The sequence below is a fragment of the Xyrauchen texanus genome, chromosome 8 (assembly GCF_025860055.1).
Source record: "Xyrauchen texanus isolate HMW12.3.18 chromosome 8, RBS_HiC_50CHRs, whole genome shotgun sequence".
NCBI lineage: Eukaryota > Metazoa > Chordata > Actinopteri > Cypriniformes > Catostomidae > Xyrauchen > Xyrauchen texanus.
Genome location: NC_068283.1, coordinates 22,027,452 through 22,051,280, shown reverse-complemented (window position 1 = coordinate 22,051,280; position 23,829 = coordinate 22,027,452). Strand labels below are relative to the sequence as shown.

General features: G+C 39.2%; 2 protein-coding genes across 3 annotated transcripts in view; one reads left to right on the top strand and one right to left on the bottom strand.

Annotated features, from left to right (window-relative positions):
• Nucleotides 1-10,511, bottom strand: part of LOC127648382 (rab11 family-interacting protein 4A-like) — an 80,650-nt gene extending 70,139 nt beyond the window's left edge. The window contains exon 1 of one of the 2 annotated variants that reach the window (XM_052133041.1): nt 10,257-10,511. In XM_052133041.1, the coding sequence (XP_051989001.1) occupies nt 10,257-10,409 (153 nt within the window). In that variant the 5' untranslated portion in view covers nt 10,410-10,511. The remainder of the gene's footprint in view (nt 1-10,256) is intronic. The other variant, XM_052133044.1, reaches the window with a different exon arrangement.
• Nucleotides 10,512-13,092: 2,581 nt separating this feature from the next.
• LOC127647899 (retinoid-inducible serine carboxypeptidase-like) lies at nt 13,093-22,288 on the top strand. Its single transcript, XM_052132420.1, has 13 exons — nt 13,093-13,276; nt 14,353-14,492; nt 14,745-14,834; nt 15,017-15,172; nt 15,256-15,330; nt 16,138-16,210; nt 17,875-17,912; nt 18,164-18,292; nt 20,573-20,666; nt 20,790-20,903; nt 21,375-21,512; nt 21,717-21,880; nt 22,037-22,288. The coding sequence occupies exons 1-13, from the start codon at nt 13,213-13,215 to the stop codon at nt 22,097-22,099; spliced, it is 1,338 nt and encodes a 445-aa protein (XP_051988380.1). The 5' UTR covers nt 13,093-13,212; the 3' UTR covers nt 22,100-22,288.
• The last annotated feature ends 1,541 nt before the right edge of the window (nt 22,289-23,829 follow it).

Here is a 23,829-nt window from a genome sequence, read left to right as displayed (position 1 = left end):
ACTCTGGAGGCTCTGGGGGCAGAGACGTAGGAGGCTCTGAGGGTGAAGCCGTCGAAGGCTTGAGTGGCTCGAGAGGCGGGGCCGGAGGAAGCTCGGGAGGCGGAGCCATAGGAGGCTCGGGAGGCTCTGAGGGCGGAGCCATCGAAGGCTTGAGTGGCTCGAGCGGCAGAGCCGTAGGAGGCTCGGGAGGCTCGGCGGGCGGTGCCGTCGAAGGCTTGAGTGGCTCGAGTGGCGGAGCCGTAGGAGGCTCGGGAGGCTCTGAGGGCGGAGCCGTCGAAGGCTTGAGTGGATCGAGAGGCGGAGCCATAGGAGGCTCTGGAGGCGGAGCCGCAGGAGGCCCCGGGGGTGGAGCCGCAGGAGGCTCGAGAGGCGGAGCTGCAGGAGGCTCGAGAGGCTCTGGGGGCAGAGCCGTCGAAGGCTTGAGTGGATCGGGAGGCGGAGCCGTAGGAGGCTCTGGGGCGGAGCCGTAGGAGACTCAAGAGGCTCTGGGGACGGAGCCCTGGAAGGCTCGAGAAACTTGAGAGGCGGAGCCCTGGCAGGCTCGAGAGGCTTGAGGGGCGGAGCCCTGGCAGGCTCGAGAGGCTTGAGGGGCGGAGCCCTGGCAGGCTCGAGAGGCGTAGCCCTGGCAGGCTCGAGAGGCTTGAGAGGCGGAGCTCTGGGAAGCTCAGAGGGCGGAGCTCTGGAAAGCTTGGGAGGCGGAGCCCTGGAAGACTCGAGAGACTTGAGAGGCGGAGCCCTGGAAGGCTCGAGGGGCTTGAGGGGCGGAGCCCTGGTAGGCTCGAGAGGCTTGGGAGGCGGAGCCCTAGAAGGCTCGAGAGGCTTGAGAGGTGGAGCTCTGGGAAGCTCGGAGGGCGGAGCTCTGGAAAGCTCGGGAAATTCGGACGGCGGAGCTCTGGAAGGCTCGGGAAACTCGGAAGGCGGAGCTCTGGAAAGCTCGGGAAACTCGGAAGGCGGAGCTCTGGAAAGCTCGGGAAACTCGGATGGCGGAGCTCTGGAAAGCTCGGGAAACTCGGATGGCGGAGCTTTGGAAAGCTTGGGAAACTCGGATGGCGGAGCTCTGGAAATCTCGGAAGGAGGAGCCCTGGAAGACTCGAGAGACTTGAGAGACTTGGGAGGCGGAGCCCTGGTAGGCTCGAGAGGAGGAGCCCTGGAAGGCTCGGGAGGTGCTGGCTCTAGGATGGGCACGACCACTGGCGCTGGCTCTTGGACGGTCACGGTTACTGGCACTGGCTCTTTGACGGTCATGGCTACTGGCACTGGCTCTGGACGGTCATGGCTTCAGGCTCTGGCTCTTGGACGATCGAGGCTTCTGGTACTGGCTCTTGGACGGTCACGGCTACTGGTACTGGCTCTTGGACGGTCATGGCTTTAGGCACTGGCTCTTGGACGGTCGAGGCCGCAGGCGCTGGCTCAGGGACGGTCGAGGCTACAGGCGCTGGCTCAGGGACATCTGAGGCTACAGGCACTGGCTAATTGACGTTTGAGGCGACAGGCTCTGGCTCACTGACCTCTGGGGCGACAGGCACTGGCTGGTTGACCGTGGTATGTGCTGGCTTGGGTTCGCGGGGCTCTGAGGGAAGAGCCATGGGGGGTTTAGGGCACGGGGCTGCGGCAGGCGGAGGCTGGGGAGCAGAGGCCTTTCCCCTTCTCCTCTTCCTCCGAGCTGATGCGACTGGCGACGCTGGAACGCTGTTCGGCGTGGCTTCAGGCTCGCTGGCCGTGGCTGGCTCAGGCTCAGGCTCGCTGACCGTGGCTGACGAGGGCTCAGGCTCACAGACCGGGGCAGGCGTGGGCTCTGGCTCGCAGACCGGGGCCGGCGTGGGTTCTGGCTCGCAGACTGGTGGGGCTGACGTGGCAGGGAGCGCCAGGGACGACTGGAGAGTCTCAGCTGTGGGTGGTGAGGTAGGGTCCTCCTTGGAAACGGCCACAGTTAACGGAGAGCCGCACAACAGTAGGGTCGCCTCCAGGAGGTCGCGGAGGGTCCAGCCGCGCATTGTCTGAGGCAACCGCTCCTTCAGCGAAGGGTTCAGGTTATCTCGGAAGAAAACCACCAAGGCAGAGTCCGGAAAGTCGGAGAGGCTTGCCAGAACAAGGAAATCTTGAATGTGGTCTTCCAGGGGACGGTCCCCCTGTCGCAAACAGAGCAGCCGGTAGTTTGCCCACAAAACTGCTGGATCCATTGTGGGTCGTGCGTTCTGTAACGTTAGTGTGGGAAGCAGGAGCAGGCAGACAGGCGGATCAGATCCAAACGCAGTTTATTAAGGGAATAACTAAATGAACAAACACAGGAGCAAATCAAAGGTCCACAATGGGAAAAAGCTAACTAAGGTGGAGGAACATGAACAAAGAACAAAGGCGAGGGTAAGCAAACCAAGGTGGAGAAACAAGAACAGAGAACGAAGGCGAAGGTAACCAGCACAGACATGGGCGACGTAACAGAGAACGCCAACGCACGACAACGGGAAGGGAAAACAGCGGGGTTTAAATAAAGAGACACGGTAATGACAAAATGACAGACAGGTGCGGACAATAACACGCAGACAGGGCCGGAAACGACGGGAAGAAGGGAAGTGTAGTTTTCACAGAGACAGTGAAACACGGGCGGACAACAAGGAAGACATGACAGGGAGCGTGAGCGGACAACAAGGGAGCGTGACATGGAAAGTGACTAGTGATGGGTGAAACGGAAAACACGGGGCGGACAACACGAGACACGGTGCAGACGACACGGAACATGGTGCAGATGATGCGAAACACGGTGCAGATGACGCGAAACATGGTGCGGGTGACACGAAACCGTGACATAGGTCGTGCGTTCTGTAACGCTAGTGTGGGAAGCAGGAGCAGGCAGACAGGCGGATCAGATCCAAACGCAGTTTATTAAGGGAATAACTAAATTAACAAACACAGGAGCAAATCAAAGGTCCACAATGGGAAAAAGCTAACTAAGGTGGAGGAACATGAACAAAGAACAAAGGCGAGGGTAAGCAAACCAAGGTGGAGAAACAAGAACAGAGAACGAAGGCGAAGGTAACCAGCACAGACATGGGCGACGAACAGAGAACGTCAACGCACGACAACGGGAAGGGAAAACAGCGGGGTTTAAATAAAGAGACACGGTAATGACAAAATGACAGACAGGTGCGGACAATAACACGCAGACAGGGCCGGAAACGACGGGAAGAAGGGAAGTGTAGTTTTCACAGAGACAGTGAAACACGGGCGGACAACAAGGAAGACATGACAGGGAGCGTGAGCGGACAACAAGGGAGCGTGACATGGAAAGTGACTAGTGATGGGTGAAACGGAAAACACGGGGCGGACAACACGAGACACGGTGCAGACGACACGGAACATGGTGCAGATGATGCGAAACACGGTGCAGATGACGCGAAACATGGTGCGGGTGACACGAAACCGTGACACATGTGAGTATATTGAGATCTTTTTCTTTTTTTTAGGGGAAAAATCTGAGAAGCAGGACCTTACTGAAAAGACCAGCTTATACCACTGTGAATTTTCACCACCTTATAATGTTCTCAATCACCAAAGAACACACATGCTGATAAAGTGTATACCTTGTATGCACTTGTTTTGGATAAAAGCATTTGCCAAAGGCATAAATGTGATCTAGGAGAAACAATTGAGAAATGTCATTAGTGAGTTTTCTTTACTACACGAACTTTGCCTTTTGTTCAAGAAAAAGAGCTACCAGACTACAAATTATGAGGAGAACATCCCATGGTAACAGAGTAAATCGTAACTAGGTTTCACAGTTCAAAACTCCACACACACAGCTTCTTGACAACGTCACTACTTTCTAAATATACTCACCTCCAAGAGGATGAGAAGTGCTCTTGACAACCGTTCAGTCTTGCGCCCTTTCCCTTAAAACCTGCTAGAATGATTTACAACACTGTCATGTAAATACATGTGTTTAGTGTAATGGCTCTAACAGAGAACCAAGAGAGTGTGTGCAGAAATATAAGTCCAAACAACCATGAAACCAGGTGATAAAGTCTGCTAATGAGTGTGATCTACCTCTTCCTGCATCCAAAAATGTATCATTCCCTACTATCTAGCATGTAATAAGCAGAATGTCTGATTTCATAACATTCATGAAACCGTCGGCGAACAATACCTAATTGATCTGGTTTTGAAGTGTGCAGCCAGTGGACACTTTACCATCCCATGAGGCCTGGAACAGCAGAGCTGTCACATTTATTAAGCCGAAATTACATTTACTGTATGCATTTGGCAGTTGCTTTTATCCTGTTACTTGCAGTGCATTCAATGTATATACATTTGATCAGTTTGTGTGTTCCCTGGGATTCAAAAATGATCTTGGCATTGTTAGCGCCATGCCCTGCAGTTAAGCTACAGGTACCCTAAATTGAATGTAAAATATTGTAAGAGAACTTTGATTCAAGCAGCTCTTTTTGCTTTGGGTACCAAGAAAGTTGCATGCAGGGATTTAGACACAAGGGTCTTGTGTACTTTATGTACAGTAATTTTAAATCAGATGTTTGCAACATGGTCCAAAAGCCAAGTTGAGACAGGGACAATTTAAGACTAATAACAATTTGACAAGTTGAAATAACAAGGCGATGTGAAACAGGAGATGATAAACAGGAGAGGCAATTGTGTCATAATATATAAGGAGCCTCTAAAAACAGCCTAGTCCTTCAACAGCAAGGATCATTCAAGACTTGTCAATTTGCCAACAGATGCTTCAGCAAATAATCCAGCATTTTGAGAACAATGTTCCCAAAGAATTTTTTTGTAAGGATTTAAGTCATTTCACCCTCTACAGTGCACAAAATAGTTAAAAGATTCAAGGAATCTGATCAAATCTCAGCGCATAAAGGGCAAGACGACATCAGACATCACAGTCTTAAAAACATCATTCATCTGTAATGGATATCATGAAGCTTGGGATTTCTTTAGTACATTTTTGTTAGTCAACACCATTCACCGCTGCATCCACAGATGCAAGTTAAGACTTTACTATGCAAAGCAGAAGCCCTACATGAACACTGTCCAGAAGCGATGCCGACTTCTCTGGGCTCGGTCTCATCTTAGATGGAAAGTAGAACAGTGGAACTGTTTTTTTGGTCTGATGAGTCCACATTTCAAAAACATTTCTAAAAAACACAGCCGTTGTGTTAAATGGGCCAAAGAGGAAAAGGACCATCCAAGCTGTTATCAGCATCAGGTACAATAGCCAGTGTCTGTATGGTCCAGGGGTGTGTCAGTGCCCATAGCATGGGTAACACGCACATCTGTGAGAGCACCATGAATGTAGACAGATAAGTAAAAATTTTGGAGCAGCACATCCTGCAATCTAACACCATTTTTTCAGGGACATCCCTGAATTTTCCAGCAGGACAACTTCAAACCCAGAGTGTGGGTGCTAGACTGTTCTGCCTGCAATCCTGAACGGTCTCCAACTGAGAATATGTGGCGCATTATGAAGCACACCATACAGCAAAGAAGAACCCGTACAATTGTGCAGCTGAAGACCTGCATAACGGATGAATGGGGGAGAATTCCACTTTCTAAACTTAACAAACTTGTGTCTTCAGTGCCCAAATGCTTAATAAGTGTTATTAGAAGAAATGGTGATGTTTCACAGTGGTAAACACTCGACTGTCCCAACTTTTTCAGAATTGGTGTTGTAGCATTAAAATTTGTCTTCACTAAAATCACTGGAATAGCTAAATCTGTTCATTAGAAGTGGGTGTCAACATACTTTTGGCCATGTATTGTACATTTTAGCCATGAGAGATCATTCAACATCTACAGTAAAGACCACCATATCAAATTAAAGACAAACAGTTAGACCCTGTCATCAGAGTATATCTTGCCATGGTGTGCTCTGTCAGTGTCCATGTGAAGCAGTGCTGTTATTAATGAGCATTGTATCACAGGCTCAACGTTAGCAACTGCTCTTCAAGGCCACGAAAGTGCAGCCAGTGGGAGGGGAAGGAGAGCTGGGCCTGAGGGGCGGCACACATGTTCACCACACGTTCTTTGCTCAAACCAGCCTTGTGCACTTTATGCATGCCAATCACAAACACCTCACAGAGCATCAGAGACAGAGATGAGAGGGAGGAATAAGGGATGAAATTTAGAGGATGCCGAGGGATCTAAGAATGTAGATGAATAAAAGGTTAATTGAACGTGATAAGGGGAGATTGAGGTACACAGGAAGAAAAGGAAAGGGTAATGTTTGTTTCATAAAGGTAATAGGGCTTAACATTTGAATGTAAAGACTGGATTAGAGAAAAGAAATGGAGGATGGATTGGCAAGGAGATCTGGCAGGATACTAAGTCATCACAAACATGTGAGCCTGTTTCTATGACTCAGTATCTATTAGCACCATCCAGAGAGAGCATTCTGTTGTTAGTTAGTATATCAAGTCAACAAATATCATATCAAAGGGAAAATAACAAAAACATAACAAAATAAAAAGTAGGATGATGTAACGTAACATTTCTTTCTTAAAAACAAAATATAACAGTATAACTTTCACCAAAAATAACATACATTTTTTTTTTCAAAATGTGCATTACCTGATTGCACTGCAGTATTTGATTTCAATTGACATATTTTATGTATACTTTTTTATATATATTTAGTCTTATTTATTTGTCTTTTCTTATTCATATTTACATTGTAAAACGATTTTAAAATGTACCATTACATCTTCTGTGTCAGAAATTACTTTATTATTATGGGGCAATTTATAAGAGCAATTGTTACTAACGCTATAAAAATATACTTCAAGTAAATCTTGAAGAGTTTATTTGAAAAAGTTTATTTACATTAACAAGAGATCAAATCCATAAATAGGCCTAAAATGTCATATTTACACCTATGTCAGATGATAATAATAGTAACAAATAAATAAAAAGAAGGAATTCATTACGGGGACATTTTTGCCTCAATTAAAGGTGCACTCAATAACTTTTTTCTTTGTGTCAACTTGGACTTACACTGACACCTAGTGGCTTGGATGCAGCATAATTTAAAATCAATAGTTTTCAGTTTCAGATGCCATTATTTGGTATTCACAGTCAGCCATGATTACTTTAATCAATGAGTGAAAGTGTCAAATAACAGGATGGTTACTGAGATTGAGTGAGTAGTATTTGGTTGGTCATGTGATTCTAACATTGCAGCCCCCATGTGTGGACCCTCTAGAGTAAAACAGCTTTTATAAGGTTACTGATATGACTTGAGTCTTCATTTTAATGTGAATGTCATGATCTCCTACATATATTGCAAAATTACAAATCATGTTTTTGAGAGTTAATTGTTTTTTAATGAGGAAATATGTACTGAGTGCACCTTTAAATTATGGGGACATTTTTGCCCTGCTTAATTTCTGACCCTGTTCTTCATATCATACATGCTTTTGTAAAGCACTTTGAAAAACATAGTGTATGAAATGTGCTATATAAATAATAACCTGCCTTGCCTTGAATACATAAAATGTATAAAAATAACATAATAATGTAATTTATATACTTCCACATTACAAATTACATTTTAAACATACATTTGGCATGAAGAGTATTACATATTTTGCCAGTAAACATTGTGAATTTGTCTGCATTGGCATTGGTAATGAGTTGAGTTTGATTCTGTACTGCGGGACTGAAGCTCTGGAGAGATTAATCTGCTGAGACCTTCCCCTTTGTGCCAGCATTAAGTCAGATAAAATCAACCCATTTGTCACCATTGCTGACTCCTGAATACTGCTAGTTAGCAAGCAAAACAGATGTGCTGAAGTATATTGTGACAAATGGGTGACCAGGCATGGGGTTTATTACAGAAATAAAATCTGATTTTCTGTGTGGTGTCAGATTAATTGAAAATGACTGGGTTTTGATACAAAACTATTCTAAGAAGGGTATCTAAACTCATTCTAAAACAACATAATCTATCTGGATCTCTGTACAACACATTAAGAAAATGTCTAATGTAAGCGTGAGCAACCTGCGACAAATTAAGCAACCCAGTACTAAAATACACACAACATCGCAAAATCTACCTATTCAAGTATAGATTCAAGCATAGTAAAGTAGGTTTCTAATTCTCTTTTTATCACTGCCATCAACAGAGACCATCTACTTGCTTGAATATTGAAACAAATACAGAAATATAGCTGCAAATAGCAATAATGGGACCAAGCACCGAAGCACCGAAACGGCAAGCATTTGCACCACACTAAGCACAGCACAAAAAAACAGATTGAACATTACATGCAAAGCAAACCAACACCCCTTAGCAAGTCACCTCAGGGCAGAATCTACATCATATATCTCCGCTTTACATTTCTGCACACAATCCACTAAACCACATTGCCATAAGACTAATAGCCAGCAAAGGGACATACAAAGATGAGAGCCAGCACAACCAAGCGCAGCAGTCATTACAATCAACTTCGTATTGGTGTAACTTTTCAACAAAGATGTAATGTAATGATGATCTAATGTAAGTAGTGCAGTAATATCACCATGTGAAGAGTAATTACAACAAACTTTCTTCTTAAATCAAGATAGTTTCTAGATCAAACAGTTGAAAAGTTAGAAAGATAGAAAAAATATATGGAGTCCAGTGGTTTCGGTATATAGGCAATATGACCGATATGATAATTTTTATTTTTTTTTTATCTAAATCCTCATGACGCATGCTCATGATTTTAGGACATACTGTTCAAAAGTAATGGGCAAAAATAGTAATTTTCCACATTTCTTGACCCATAGGTGGCGCTGTCACCAAACTTTGCATTTGCCCTCAGATCATGGTCCTGATGTAGCACACCAAGTTTCGTTTTGATAGGACAAAGTGTTGCCGAGAAAAAGCCTCACTTTCTGTTTCACATCAACCTTGTTAATTTTTCAGTGCATAACTTATAAACAAAGATGAAAATCAAAATTCTGTATTATAATTTCAGTGCAGATTGGTCTGAAGATTATTTTGATTATTTGATTTTTTTGGGGCAAAGTATTGGACCAAGGGTAAAGGATGTAAAAAGTTTAAACTGTAATCATCATAATCCAAGATGGCGGCCTCTGTTATTATAACCCATCAGGAGAAGGATAATCAAACAAAAAATACATAATTTTGTTTCTGAGGCAAACAGTACAAAAGAAATGCACAGAAAAAAGTAAAAAGTAAATTTTTGAACTATAGAGTTTGTCCTACAGACCCCAAATTTTGTATGGGAGCTATTCATACCCATCCGTTTAATTGTGCCAAATTTCAGCATTTTTCTCATTCTCATTCATACAGCATAGACACCCATTGTGGAGGAAGAATAATAATAAGTATACTAACTAATAAAATAGGTGCCACAGCACCTTTGAGGCTTGGCAACAGCAATTTCAAGCAAGAGCAGTAGCCATCATTGCTTGAGACAAAACTTATTTGGTAAACATGAGTGCCTGCATGATCTCATGAACAAATGTAAAAAATAAAACTAAGCATGGTTATTACTAAAACTGAGAAAGAAAAAGGGTAGCCTAATTCTAATTATTTATATACAGAGTTTTTCAATGCATCCTTGAACACCCCCCCCCCCCCCCCAGAATAACAAGTGAATATTTTACACACGTGATCTCATGTTGCAGCTAACATATACATTGACATATTGTATGTAATGGAATACATAAAAATGACTTTTTAATGATAAATTGATTCTGTGAATCATCTACTTTAATGTAAAGATCAGATTTTGTTTGTCCTGGACATAAAGTCCAGAAATGTGTCTAATTTTAATGGGATTATCGAGACATTCATTTACATTTTCCTCATATTAAATGTACAATTAATGATTATTTTTTATCAAATTGATCTTTTAACGAAATTCAATCATATACAGATTATAAAACATGAATTGTTTATAATCTGTAAATTATGCCTAATGACATCACAATTAATGGAGTGTGAGGACACAGTTGTCTTGGTTACCTGGCGGAAATGCCATTATTAAACTATGAGTACGCCATGACTGATAGAGCATTACAAACGGCTGGGACATATTGTATTTATATGATTGGAGAATATTAAGATATGTGAATATACCAACCTGTTTGCACAACAACAGTGGTGAAATACTTAATTGAAATATTTTCAGAGATTACATGGTGTGACGAAGTCAACTTAAGTGTTGTGCAGTATTAGTACCAGTAATTGTTATCCTTGTAAGAATAAAGGAATTGACTATGTAATTAGAGCATCTTACTTCATCTCCTTGGCCGAACTGTAGACCGAGGTCCACGAAGTGTTCAACCCAAATATAGCCGTCTGCATCCTCGTCACACACGTCGAAGACTTCTTTAAGCTTTTTCAGGAACGCCAGAAGCTGTCCTTGGTCGGGGAAGACATTGCCATCCATCGTTATGATGATGCGTTGCTAACGCAATGTATTAGAGAGACTGTGCGTCTATCCGCGCGCTCGCCATCATCATCATCATCATCATCTCAGCTCGCTGTGGAGTTCAGCCTCACTCAGCGCTCTGACATCAGCAACAGCGCCACTTGTTCATCTGGAACAAACCATCCGCGCCCGCGGAGGGGTCGCACTGACGCTGAATAATAGCGCTTAACTTTTACTGGAGGAAAGCGCAATGGATATTTGGCTTGACGTCACAAAAATGATGCGTATGCATATTTAGTCCGCTATGATTTGGATCACGCAATTGACAGACGAGAAACTCAAAAACAAAACAAACAAAAAAAATATTATATATATATATGTAAAGAAAAGAAAAAAGAAAACAGCTAAAACAAGCCTAAGCCAGTTGGCTGGTCTAAGCTGGCTGGTTTTAGAGAAATTTTGGGTACTTTTTTGCTGTTCATAATGGGAGACAAGCTTAAAGGCATAGTTCACCTAAAAAGTTCTCATAATTTATTAAACCTCATGAAATCCCAGATGTGTATGATTTTCTTTCTTAAGCAGAGCACATTTGAAGAAAAATGTCTTGGCTCAGTAGGTCCTTAAAATGCAAGTGAATGGAGATTTCTCTTTTGAAGCTCCAAAAATCACAGACTGTCAGCATAAACATCATCCATACGACTCCAGTGATTAAAGTTGCACTATGTACCTTTTTGTTTTTTCATCTTGGACTTACATTGACACCTAGTGATGTTGATGCAGCATCATTTAAAACCAATAGTTTTCAGATACTTATGTTATTGTAGAAATTCACTATCAGCCATGATTAATTTAATCCAAGAGTGAAAGTGACCAATAAAAAGCCGGTTACTGAGATTAAAAGAGTAGTATTCAGCTGGTCAGATACCATGAGGGCACCCCTGCCACATGTAGAATAAAACAGCTTTTATAAGGTTACTGATAGGCCTATGACTAGAGTCCTCATCTCATGTAAGCGGTCATGATTTTATACATGTGTTTCAATATTACTATTCATTCCTTTAGGAGTAAAACCTTTTTAATGGGGGAAAAAGATTACTAAGTGCACCTTTAAATGAATGTCTTCTAAAGTGATATGATAATTTTTAACTATAAACCATCGCATAACGTATTCACGTAGGCATGTTACAGACATAGTCTCATGTTTTTCTCTTGGTTGAGACATCCAGGATAAGCACACAAATGAACTACTGCAAGTAAATAAACATATACAAATACATATCTAAACCAAAACCATTAAAGCTTCTGTACAGCGTTCATCCACACGTGCATCAGTACTCAAGTGTCTCACATGACAGGAAGCAAAGCTTTATTATTACAAAGTATTTAAATATTGATATTTTCACACCAAAAGTGATCAGATCACCTCAGAAGACATTAATTTAACCGCTGGAGTTGTTTCGATGACGTTTATGCTGACTGTCTGTGATTTTTTACATTACAGATACGTAAAACAAATGAATGTGCTTTAAGAAATGGCTTTAAACCTTACATTATATTCAGACACCTCTGGTGTGTAGTTTTCTGTCAACTCCAAAAAGCTGTAAAGAGAGAAAAATCAAGAGATTCAATAAAGAATTTCAGAGTAATTAAAATGAAAAACTTATCACAAATAACACATATAAAGTAATTTAAATTAAGAAATATAATCCTTGCAACTCTAAAGCAACAACATTGAGGAGAAACACAAGCAATTTATTTTACAGGAGCAAACCATATTTGAAGTTTTACAAAATCCAGTTTCAAAAGCAAACCAGAGAACATCAGAAACTGCAGAAATGTAGAGGAAATAAGAGTGTTTTGTTTATCTTTCTTTTGTTAGGAAGTGCCTTTATTTCGTTATGCATTAATCAAGGGCTCATGGAGGAGGTCTGTCTTCTGCTGTTTCTTGAAGGTTGAGTTTGGTCTCAGCAGATCCGGTGGAGATTGGAAGCATATTCCACCACAGAAGGACAGAGAGGGTGAATCATACCTTAAAGGTAAATTTGATGGTTCAATGAAGACGGAGGCGCTCACTGTTATAAACTGGGGGCTCAGTCGCACTATTTCATACTCTGCTGCCCTCTATTGGTCTAGAAGAGAATAGCTGCAGTTTATGTCCAGGGAAAATAAAAGGTTTGTGGTTAAAGGTGCTATATTTAAGATTGACAACAAGCGTTTGAAATGGGTACTGCGGTCCAAATTAAAAATATTGCTGTTGTCTGCCCCAGACTTGAAGATTCCATAATGCTGACACTCATGTTGACCCCCCTTCAAGAACTATAGACTTCCAGAGTGAGGAAAAAGGCTGGTAAAATCACTCTGGTCCCCACTCACCCTGCCCACTTCCATTTTGAACTGTTGCCTTCTGGCCGGGGCTTCAGAGCTCTGAATACCAGAACCGTCAGACACAGGAACAGTTTTTTCCCTCAGGCCATCCATCTAACAAATGTTATTTTACTAGTATTGATATAGTCCCTATTCTAAAAACCCATAGAAAATTAACAAGGGAACACATTTCGTATTATTATTTCTTTATACAAGATCAATCAATACAAAGAGAAATAAATGAACGACAGAACAAATTATTTTCCGTGTTCGCCTACAAATTGACGTCATATTTCCTTGTTCTGTCACGTGTCGTCAGCTGACTGAGTCTATTGAAGTCATATGATACTGCACATAAACCTCACCTCACATCGTCTAGCTCAAAGGATTGGTATACAGTTGGGTCCAAACACAGCCAATGTGCCAGCCTGATTGAGCGAGCTTGAGAACAATAATAATGGCGCGGTCGTGGATTGGCATGCTGGTTGTTGCGCTGCTGTTTGCTGAGTGCTTTTATGAAGGTATGAGAGTAATGTGCTGGAAACTGTACTTTTGAAATGTAGAGGTTAATTATTATGTACATGTTTTGGCTCAGTTGCTTTGTAGTTCTTTACAGCCACTGTGGTCTTACAGGAGAGGTAATTGCGAGATAAGCTGAGAATTTAAAATAATTTGTAATTTAATAGGAAAAGCGAAAGCTAAAATGATGGCTGTGGTTACATTAGTATCAAGTGGTAACAGAGCTCATCTCGCGCAATGAACGCCTCAAACGAAATATCTGCTTCGTTTGCAATTATGTTGTTTTGTAAAAACAACAACAACAACAACAACAACAAAAAACAAGCACGAATGAAAACAAAGTGAATTTTTAAAGGAATATTCCGGGTTCAATACAAGTTAAGATTATTTGAGGCTTATTTTGCATTTGTGGCATAATGTTACAACAAAAAAATAGTAGATTCGTACGTCGTTAAAAAAACAAATGGAGGTTACAGTGAAACACTTGCAATAGAAGTAAATGGGGCCAATTTGAGCTGAGTTTTAAGGCGCAAATGTGAAGCTTATAATTTTATAAAAGAACTTGCATTATGTTTCTGTTAAAAGTTGTGTATTACTTGAGCTGTAAAGTTAATTTTAGGGTTTATCTGTGTACAGTTAACAGTTAAACCCTAAAATTAACTTTACAGCTCAAGTAATACACAACTTTTAACATAAACATAATGTAAGTTCTTTTATTGCACCATGTCAACAATATGTCACCATGGCAACGAAGTTGTAAAATTGGTTATAACTTTACACGAGTAAGCAATTTTATTAAACTTAAATTATTTGAATATGCATTGTTTACATCTTGTGGCTAAACTTTCGGAAAAGTGAATATTTTAATGTTTGCGGACTGGCCCCATTAACTTCCATTGTAAGTGCCTCATTGTAACCCAGATTTTTTATTGTTTTTGTTAAAGAAGAGGGACAAGTTGACATTTATTTATGTGGTAATCAACATTATGCCACAAATGTTGGTGATTGAGTTTAACTTGTATTGAAACCAGAATATTCTTTTAGGCCTAATTTATTTGTTCCTATTGTCATACAACAGGTAGTTGTGTTCCAGTTCAAGCCAAAGAATCATGGGGATACGTGGATGTCCGTCAGGGAGCTCACATGTTCTGGTGGCTGTATTACGCCAACAGTTCCAGTGCCAGTTATAAAGAACTACCTCTAGTTATGTGGCTGCAGGTTTGTCACCCCTCTTAAAAGTGTGGTCTGTTCTATCTGCCACTATATCTACTAGTAGGCCTATTTTATATATATATATATTATACAGTAGATATGTGTATATAAAAGTGTAGTTTCTCATAGTCATTTTATAGTGAAGATAGTTTTAATGCACCTATGATGCACACAAAGGTCACTTGATTTTGAGACCCAGTCTTACATAGTCTCACTAAATACATTTGATCATGATGATCGTGCTTATTGTTATTTCAGGGAGGTCCCGGTGGATCTAGCTGTGGTTTTGGCAACTTTGAGGAAATTGGGCCACTGGATAGAGACCTGAAGCCGAGAGAAACCTCTTGGGTATTTGAATTAATATATATTTACTTCACTCTCATATCTACCACATTGATTATGAGGTAATTTCTGGGAATATCTGTCCAAAATATTTAACAACCAATGTTTTTAAATATAAGCTGTGTGCAGTATTTTAAAAAGACTTAGTGATTATTTTCCAGAAAATAGTCATTTCTGTATCTGTTTAGGTGCATGCATCCAGTGTGCTATTCGTCGATAACCCAGTGGGTACCGGCTACAGTTACACGGACACTGAAGATGCCCTCACCAAGGACGTTGCAATGGTGGCAACAGACATGATGGTCCTCCTCAAGAACTTTTTCTCTCTAAAAACAGAGTTTCAGGTAAGTAATTTAGCAGAAATAATTTGCTCATAGCTTTATTATTTGTCTTCGTAGCACCTTAACAGACTTTTCCTCTCCAACAGAGTATTCCATTCTATATTTTTTCTGAGTCATACGGAGGCAAAATGGCAGCAGCTATTTCTCTTGAGCTCACAAAGGTAATGTTTTTTCTCTTCTCTTTCACCTTATACATCATCTGAAAGGAGTTTTGTAGAAAACTGCACAAGGAATCCATAAAACTATTAAAAGTTGTGTGCTCTGCTGATCTGAAAGAGTAACCGCATGAGTCAAAAGAGTACTTCCTCAAAAGTTAATTTTGACTTTGGCATCAGTTTAGATTTCTAAATCAGTTTTTACTAGTTATATTGGCTTGACAAAACCAACAGACTCTTATTCTACAGACTCTTCTTTTCTTCAAAATCCCTAAACCAAGACCAAGATTTCTGACACTTTATGCCCTCCTAGAGCTTTCAAGCTACATCCACCAAACTTGGCACAGACATTAAGACTGTTCTGTAATAGTGCGCCTTGTCTTCTCTAACTGACTGGACTTACAGTTTTTGCAGAGCAGACGATCAAAATCCCACTGACGGAATGTTCGAATGGGCCAACAGAATGCTTGTTAATTCAAACATAAAATTTGAATGTAACAAACATACAAACATTAACCCAAAAAGGGCTTTAATCTTATTTAAGTTGCTATCTGTCTGTCTTTCTGTATGTCTGTCTAATGGTTTATCTGACTGTGTGTCTGAGTCTCATCTTACTGTATGTATAATGTTTGTATAACCATCAAACTGAAAACTTTAAAACAAATTTAAACTTTCAAACAAGGCTTTGTCAAGACAACATCAAAGTTTGTCTTGACAAATATTACCTGTCTAGTTTTTCTTTATTATGCATTTACTAAGCACTGCTCAAGTTAATGTTAATCTATATTGCATGTCAATTTCCTCTCTCTTTAGGCAATTCAAGCAGCTTCAATCAAATGTAACTTTGCTGGGGTGGCATTGGGAGACTCCTGGATCTCTCCTATAGGTATGTAAAAGCTTGTGATATTCAGTCTGGTTGTGCACAGTTAGAGATGTGTGATACCTTAAGACTTTTAAAAGAAATCTAATTTACAACGCCTATTACCAATCATGATGCATGTTCAAGTTCTCATTTTACAGTATTTTTAATTTATGTAAAATTATAGTCCTCCTTATACCAGGGTTTGTACAAGGTGCTTGAAGTGCTTTAATTTGTCTTTTTTCACATTCAAGTCCTGGAAAACCCTTGAAAATAGCATTATTACCATATAGCATATTTTTATTAAGAGGTGCTTAAAAAGTTCTTGAATTATAGAAAATCTTAAAATACGTTGCTTAAATCATTTAATAAATGAAATGTATTTATCTATTTTTGGAAAAACACAACGACAGACCACTAGACAACTGCTGAAGCGCATAGACGGCGCTGTCACGTGGTACCTATTACTTTTGGCAGCACTGTACAGAATGGGCCAATCACAGTGTTACTGGAGGAATTAAAATGTATATATTTTATAGATGCTATACTATTATAGATCTGCTGTGGCAGATTTAATTTAATCAGTTTTAATAAAAAATTACTCTCCAGAGTGAATACATTATATAAGATTTTGAATGATTTCAATGGAGGATTCAGTTATGTGAGTCGTCTTGTATCCTCTTCTGTAAAGAAATCTTTGTGTCTCATAAAAAAGGTTATTTCTGACAACAAAAAATCCTTGTCCTCTTCATCTGGTACACCACATCTATGACATGTAAAGATATTTGTGTATTTATTTTGTACTTTTATAAATAAAAGCATTAGTGCAAGGTCGAACAAGTGTGCAAAAAAGCTAAACAAAATTAATATTAACTAAAAAGAATGTTTGTCCCTTGGCATTGCTGTTATAAATGTTGTAACTTTTATTTAATTACAAAATTTTAATACAAAAAGTAGTGGAAAATAATGTTTACGGTTAAAGTTCAGAGGCTGCTTAAATATGCATATAGGGATTTTTTCCCAGCATGTTAAAAAGTTATTAATTCACACAAAAATATTTGGTGGTGTACCCCATTGAACCCTCATTAGTGTTAACTTGCTTCATTCATGAAACAAAATTAAATAATACAATAAAGAACAACAGCCAAGTTTTCCTTTATGAATAAAAATGTATGTAATGATGTTTTACATTTCTTTTTTCTTTTTTTTTCTTTTTAGAATGACCCATTTGCAATTTCAGTCTGTTCCTCACATAAATCTGTTGTGTGACTTTAGAAAACATGAGTCATATGGACTACTGTTTACAGTTATTCACTTTTGTTGGAAAGCAAAGTTTGTTTTAAGGAGCACACTACAATTGCACATCAATATTGTCATGAATGAACCAAGAATTGTTACTGTGAGAATATGCAGTTAAAGATGTTCATTGTTGTACTTGTAATAAGTGGTGTTTTATAACAAATAAATAAAATTCATGGTTAAAATATTTATTTAAAATTAACAAAAATTATTTGTTTTAATGACATCTCGAGCATAGTCCTTGAAAACAAATAAGAATTTGCTTGAGAAGTCCTTGAATTTAACTTTGAAGCATCTGTACGAATCCTGTTATACACTCCATAGTCCTTGCCCATATAATACATTACCATACAGCACTCAACGACTCTTAACTACTTATTCTTTGTCTGCAGATTCAGTCATGACCTGGGGTCCTTATCTTTACAGCACAGTGAGTAATATACCATGAACGACCCTATTTCTTCTTTACGGGGATTAATTAATTGCATTAAGCATGATCAAATCAAACTACTATAGTAATGATTTAATCATGGCATTTTGTTTGGTGCATGGTGTTGTTTGATATTGATCCAACAGTTCTGGCTTGGCTGTGAAATGTTCCTTTTCAGCCATTCACTGTACCGAACCAGTTTATTGTCTGTTGTCCTTGACTTACGATTGTCTCTGTGTTGTGGTGTATAGTCTCTGTTGGATGACAATGGGCTGGAGGAGGTGTACAATGCAGCAAAGGGAGTGCAGCAAGCTCTGGATCAGGGCCAGTACCAAAAAGCTACTGAGATGTGGTCTATCACAGAGAGTGTGGTGGAACAGGTCAGTGGTGCAGGGACAATTAAGTTTATATTTAAAAATACAGCAGGGTCAAGTGATGTTCGTTCCTCGTGGTTCCCACAGTCATGGGGTGCATCTCAATCAGCTCCCAAGTACAGTAGTCAGCACTGATCAAGGAGTCAGCCACTTTTAGGGCTGTCTCAATCGCAAAATCGTTCCAGTGCCTGAAAAGTTCGCTCCCTAAAAGAAAATCCCACAATGCACCATAAAAACCAGGGTGCAGCATTGCTCACTATGTTTCCTTACCGGAACCATTATAATTTCATTAGATGATGAGCACAAGTGTAAAATTATGATGTACAAGCCTTATTTTCTCTTTAAAAGAGATGTTGTTTGTAATGTCTTTCATTCATAATTACCATAAAAGTGAAACAATCTTTTAAATATTTAAGTTGTTAAAAGAGGATTTAAAATACATTCCTATATATTTGTATTTCTTTATTTGTGTCATTTATCTGCAGAGGTGGGTAGTAATGCACAAAATTTACTCCGTTACATTTATGTAAGTAACTTTTTTGGGGGAAATTACTTTTAGAGTAGGTTTAAAAGTGGGTACATTTATCTCTCAAGTAAATTTTGAATGAAAAAATTTACTTGTACTTTGTTACAATGTGCGGTGTTCCTGTCATTACATTACTTGGTTTAATTTGAGCTAATGTGTAATTTATTGAGAGATTATTGAATGGGACTTTTGCAACAGCAGAAGTTCACACAGCTGCACGCGCTGACACAAACTGTCACTCAAGTCAAATCCATCACTGCTGCAGCATCAAACTCTTCAAAGTGAAACACTCTTCACTCTGCACAGTGAAAAAATTATAGTTTCTATAGTTTCTAAGAATAGTATATCAGTGTGCATTGTCCCGCGCGTCCCACATGTCATGAGCATTATTTACGCATTTACCCCGCGCCCTTGCGGGGGTACTGGAAACAGATACAGGCTGATTAACTGTATAAATCCATGTAAACATCCACATTAAGTGTAAATGCCTTTTGCTCAGCTGTTCACGTGACTGACAACTGGAGCACGAACGGACAGCTTTTCTGCGTGTGCACAGTGAGGTGTGTGTATAATATAATTAAAGGGTACATTTTAAAATGTGTCTTTATGTTTTGCCTCTCTAATAATATTATGTTATTTTAATCAAGTAGTGATTTGTCAAGTAGTCATTTTAAACATTCAGCATAAAATAAAACACTGCAGGAGTGGATGAAGCAGGAAAATGCCATCTCTCTCTTGCCCGCTCGTGCTCACGTTTTCACCGTAATAATTACTAGAAAGGTTTCCAAACCTATATTTTTATTGACAAATTCATCCAGATCAGACAAGAGCCCTTAAAGGAATAGTTCACCCAAAAATGAAAATTCTCTCATCATTTACTCACCCTTATGCCCAGATGTGTATGATTTCCTTTCTTCTGCAGAACACAAATGAAGATTTGTAGAAGAATTTCCCAGCTCTTTTAGTCCATACAATGCAAGTAAATGGGTGCCAATGTTTAAAAATAAATAAATCACAAAAGTCAGCATAAAAGTAATCCATTAGACTCAAGTGGTTAAATCAATATCTTCAGAGGTGATGTGAGAGGTGTGGATGAGAAACAAGTCACTTTCACATTCTTCTTCTTGTGTTTTTTGTGATTCACATTCTTCTCTGCATATCTTCAATGAAAATGAACTGTAGTGTCAGTTATACAGAGATGCTGCTGATTAATATCAGCTTTGAATGCATGAGCTCATTATCGTGTCGCAGGTGATTGAGTCATAAGTGTCCCAATGTTCAGTGGATCAGTACCCTAACCAGTGCCCGAATTCGTGTCCACAATATACTAATTCACGACATAGGGAGCTAGGGAGCTGATAGAGGCACATAAACCCTTGATATATTAGAGAATTAAAAATGATGATTTCCACACCTGAAAAAAGTTTAAGAAATGTATAAAATCTGAATAAGTCTTGAAAAAAGTCATGGAAATGGCTAGTTTTAATAGAAATTTGTCTAGTTATGCTCAGCTTTAAAGTATTTTATTGGCTAGATATTGCTGTTTGTTAGTGCAATGCTTCTAAAAAGAATTTTTGTTTTTGTCTTTTTTAAAGAAAAGACTCATAGTAATCACGAATAACTGAATAACAAATGTTTGGTCAAAAGGTGTGGGAATCCTGATTCTTAAAATGCATTGTTTCATTCTATATGATTAAGCAAAGGATTTAGGTTGATGAACATGTCATGTGCTTCATTCAGTTATTTGTGTTTTGTTACAGAACACAAATGGAGTGAATTTTTATAACATCCTCGCTCAAAACTCTGATGACATGGTAAAGATAAGTTCAGATCAAACCACAGATGGATTTCTCTGTAAGGAACTCAGCATTCACAATTAAAACTTATAGTATATAAGTTATATGTCATAGTTTTTCTGTTCACATATTTCTATCAGTTACCCAAATGTTATTGGTATTTTATTTTCCTGTTTTTCAGCTTCACTGAAACGACGTCACATTCGTCCTTTGCACCGTCAGTCCCTTTCAGAGTTGATGAACGGGCCAATAAGAGAGAAGCTTGGGGTAATTCCAAAGAATGTCACATGGGGAGGTAATTAGAACATTTTATGAGTTATAAAGGTTTTTTGTGTGTGCAGATTTCAAAACACTTCCTATGGTTCAGAATGGAATACCAGCATACTGCCTTTTTATTTTATTTTTTTGCAAGAAATGTTTCAAACAGTGTGCTGCATTATCACATGACCTCATTACTTTTCATGTTTAATTAAGTACATGGCATCCAGTTATGTACAAAATTTAGTTATTTTGCTTTTTTTTTATTAAATGTTTTGTATAAATAAATAAAATATGGAGTCAAAAATAAAATATTAAATGGTTGAGATTGCTTCCAGTTCATTCATCATTGTGGGATATTTTATCCCATTTTAGCAAATCACATTTTAGCAAAACAAATAAAAATACGTAGTAGGTCATCCGTGTCTGTGCACAGTATACATTAGCGTACTAGTCCTAACTTTCCCATTCTTACACTTTTAAGACATTTGCTCTACTATTTCATCAGGCCAATCTGAGGATGTATTTTCCAGCATGGCAGGAGATTTCATGAAGCCTGTGGTGAACATTGTGGATGAGCTTCTGGCTGCAGGAGTCAATGTCACAGTGTACAATGGCCAGCTGGATCTCATTGTGGACACAGTGGGTGAGGACTGCCATGTGCCATCCATGAGTAAAGCTTACAGAATAGATGACAAACTTTATTCTAACTTTTGGCCTGTAAGCTCCATCTGACAAATCTGTTAACAGAGATTTGATATGTAGGAGGACCATCATTATTGGAAGATCTCTGCATAATGTCTCTGCACTGCTGTGACAACTGATTGTATCTGTGGGTGTGTGGGGGCAGGTCAGGAACAGTGGGTGAAACAGCTAAAATGGGATGGACTCCAGTCCTTTAACAAGATAAAATGGACAGCTCTGGAGGACCCACAAACAGAGAGCCAAACTGGAGCCTTCTATAAGACCTACAAGAACTTTGCCTTCTACTGGATCCTCAAAGCTGGACATATGGTAGTAAATATTTCCCACTTTTTTGTACTTGAGAACAAATGTTGTCATTGAACATACTGGTTTATCTTTAACAGTCAGTGGAAAATAATTTCCTTAGTATTTATTTTCAGTTTTGACATTTTAATGTGAACATCTCTATCCATTATGTCTTGATAGATCCCATCTGACCAGGGGCCAATGGCTCTAAGGATGTTGAAGATGGTGACTCAGCAAGAGTAATGAATCAGATTTCACCAGTGGATTAGCTTATCCATTTTTAGACAATCAACACTCAACAAATTCACCAAAATCTTGTTTTTAAACTTTGAGTACAGATCTTTATGTAATTAATGCTTTTAATGACTATGCTGTCTTACACAATTTTAAGATTTGAATGTGTGCAGACAATAAAGTCATTTTTATACAGTCTGAATTGTTGAATTTTATTTCCTTCCATGCAACAAAAAAGGAGATTTAAGCAGTATGTCAGCTTCAGTCACCATTCACTTTCATTGCATCTTTATCCAATACAATTATAGTGAATGGTGACTTCACTATGTGATCTACAGAAAAAAAGAATGTCATACACGTTTGGAACAACATGAGGTTAAGTAAATGACAATGACAAAAACTAAACCTTTAACCTCCTGTGACCTGAGCATGACTGCTGTGTGCATTTTCCATTTCCTTTTTTGATTTGTAACTAGTAGTACCTGATAAACAAGCAAATAAAATAATTTTCTAACCAGTTTTCCTAAATTTATGTCCATTTATTTTGATAGCGGGACTAAGTTGTGAAATTTTGAATGTCACCAAGTGAAAGAAAGTTTGAAGTTTATTATGTGTCCAGGAGTCTTGGTTTTTTATGTTTTTGAGACGTTAAAGACATTACAGCTGATTTTCTGGAATAAATCATTCTTCTTCAAAGTAGTGGCCAGCATCATCCAATCACTGCCAACCATGTTAAAATTATACATTATAAATTCTGAATTTATGTACCGATTACCACTGTCCCATGTCTGCCAAACATGTTGAGTTGTCCAAACATCATCTGTAGCCTGATATTGAACTTCTGGTCGGATTTTAGGAGTTTTGCTCCCTATTTAGTGAATGACTTCACCTCCAGTGTGCTGTCTGTCTGCACTGGTGTCAGAACAGTTTGAAATGCACCTTATTTTCATCCTGACTCCATATGAAGCCTCTGAAAGCAATGCTATTCAGGTTTTGGATGAATACATTGATTCGCAATGTGGAAATGGACAGTAAATATATACGAAAGCATTTACTACTGTTAATGGATGAGTATTGTACAGTGATAAAATAAAATATAAAAATCTTTATATTAAAATGAAGTGAAATTACCCACAGATATGTTAATGCTGAAAGTTATTAAAAATAACTAACATGTTTTTTCAACATTTGAGGGAATAATGTCTCAAAATCACACATATCTACTAATCCTTACAGCATTTAAGGAATTCTGCATTCACGTAGGTTGCAGAATATACTTAAGTACATTTTAAAATACTGAATCATAAATAATTCAAAACATGTTTAAAAGGGACAGTTCAAACAAAAATGACAAGTCTGTCAATATTTACATCCTTATGTCACTCCAAACCCATTTGATTTACTTTTTTGGTGTGAGTGCAACAAAAATGTTGCATTTTTAAAAGTCTTCGAAGGCTTGTAGTCACTGTTCACTTGCATTGTGGTAATTAAACTCTGTAAAGACTTTTTAAGGCTGTTCAGTGACATAAGGGTAAGTAAATTACAGAACTTTAATTTCTGAGTGAACTATTCCTTTAAACACCAACTCATTCTTTTGTATTGAAATGGAGAGATTTTAGGCTTGTGAGCAATAGTGTTTAGTATTCATAGGTTTTCTGTGGAGCTCTCACTATAGCTGAGTGTCCTTTGGCCCCAATGGAACTTAGGGACTGTGAATCCCTCTCTGGTGACCAGCTCAC

Excerpts from the sequence above, each read along its gene's own strand:
- LOC127647899 (XM_052132420.1), top strand. The coding sequence starts at position 13,213 with ATGGCGCGGTCGTGGATTGGCATGCTGGTTGTTGCGCTGCTGTTTGCT. Across the intron at positions 14,493-14,744 it reads CTCTAGTTATGTGGCTGCAG|GGAGGTCCCGGTGGATCTAG; the intron begins GTTTGTCACCCC and ends TTGTTATTTCAG. Across the intron at positions 20,667-20,789 it reads AACCACAGATGGATTTCTCT|CTTCACTGAAACGACGTCAC; the intron begins GTAAGGAACTCA and ends CCTGTTTTTCAG.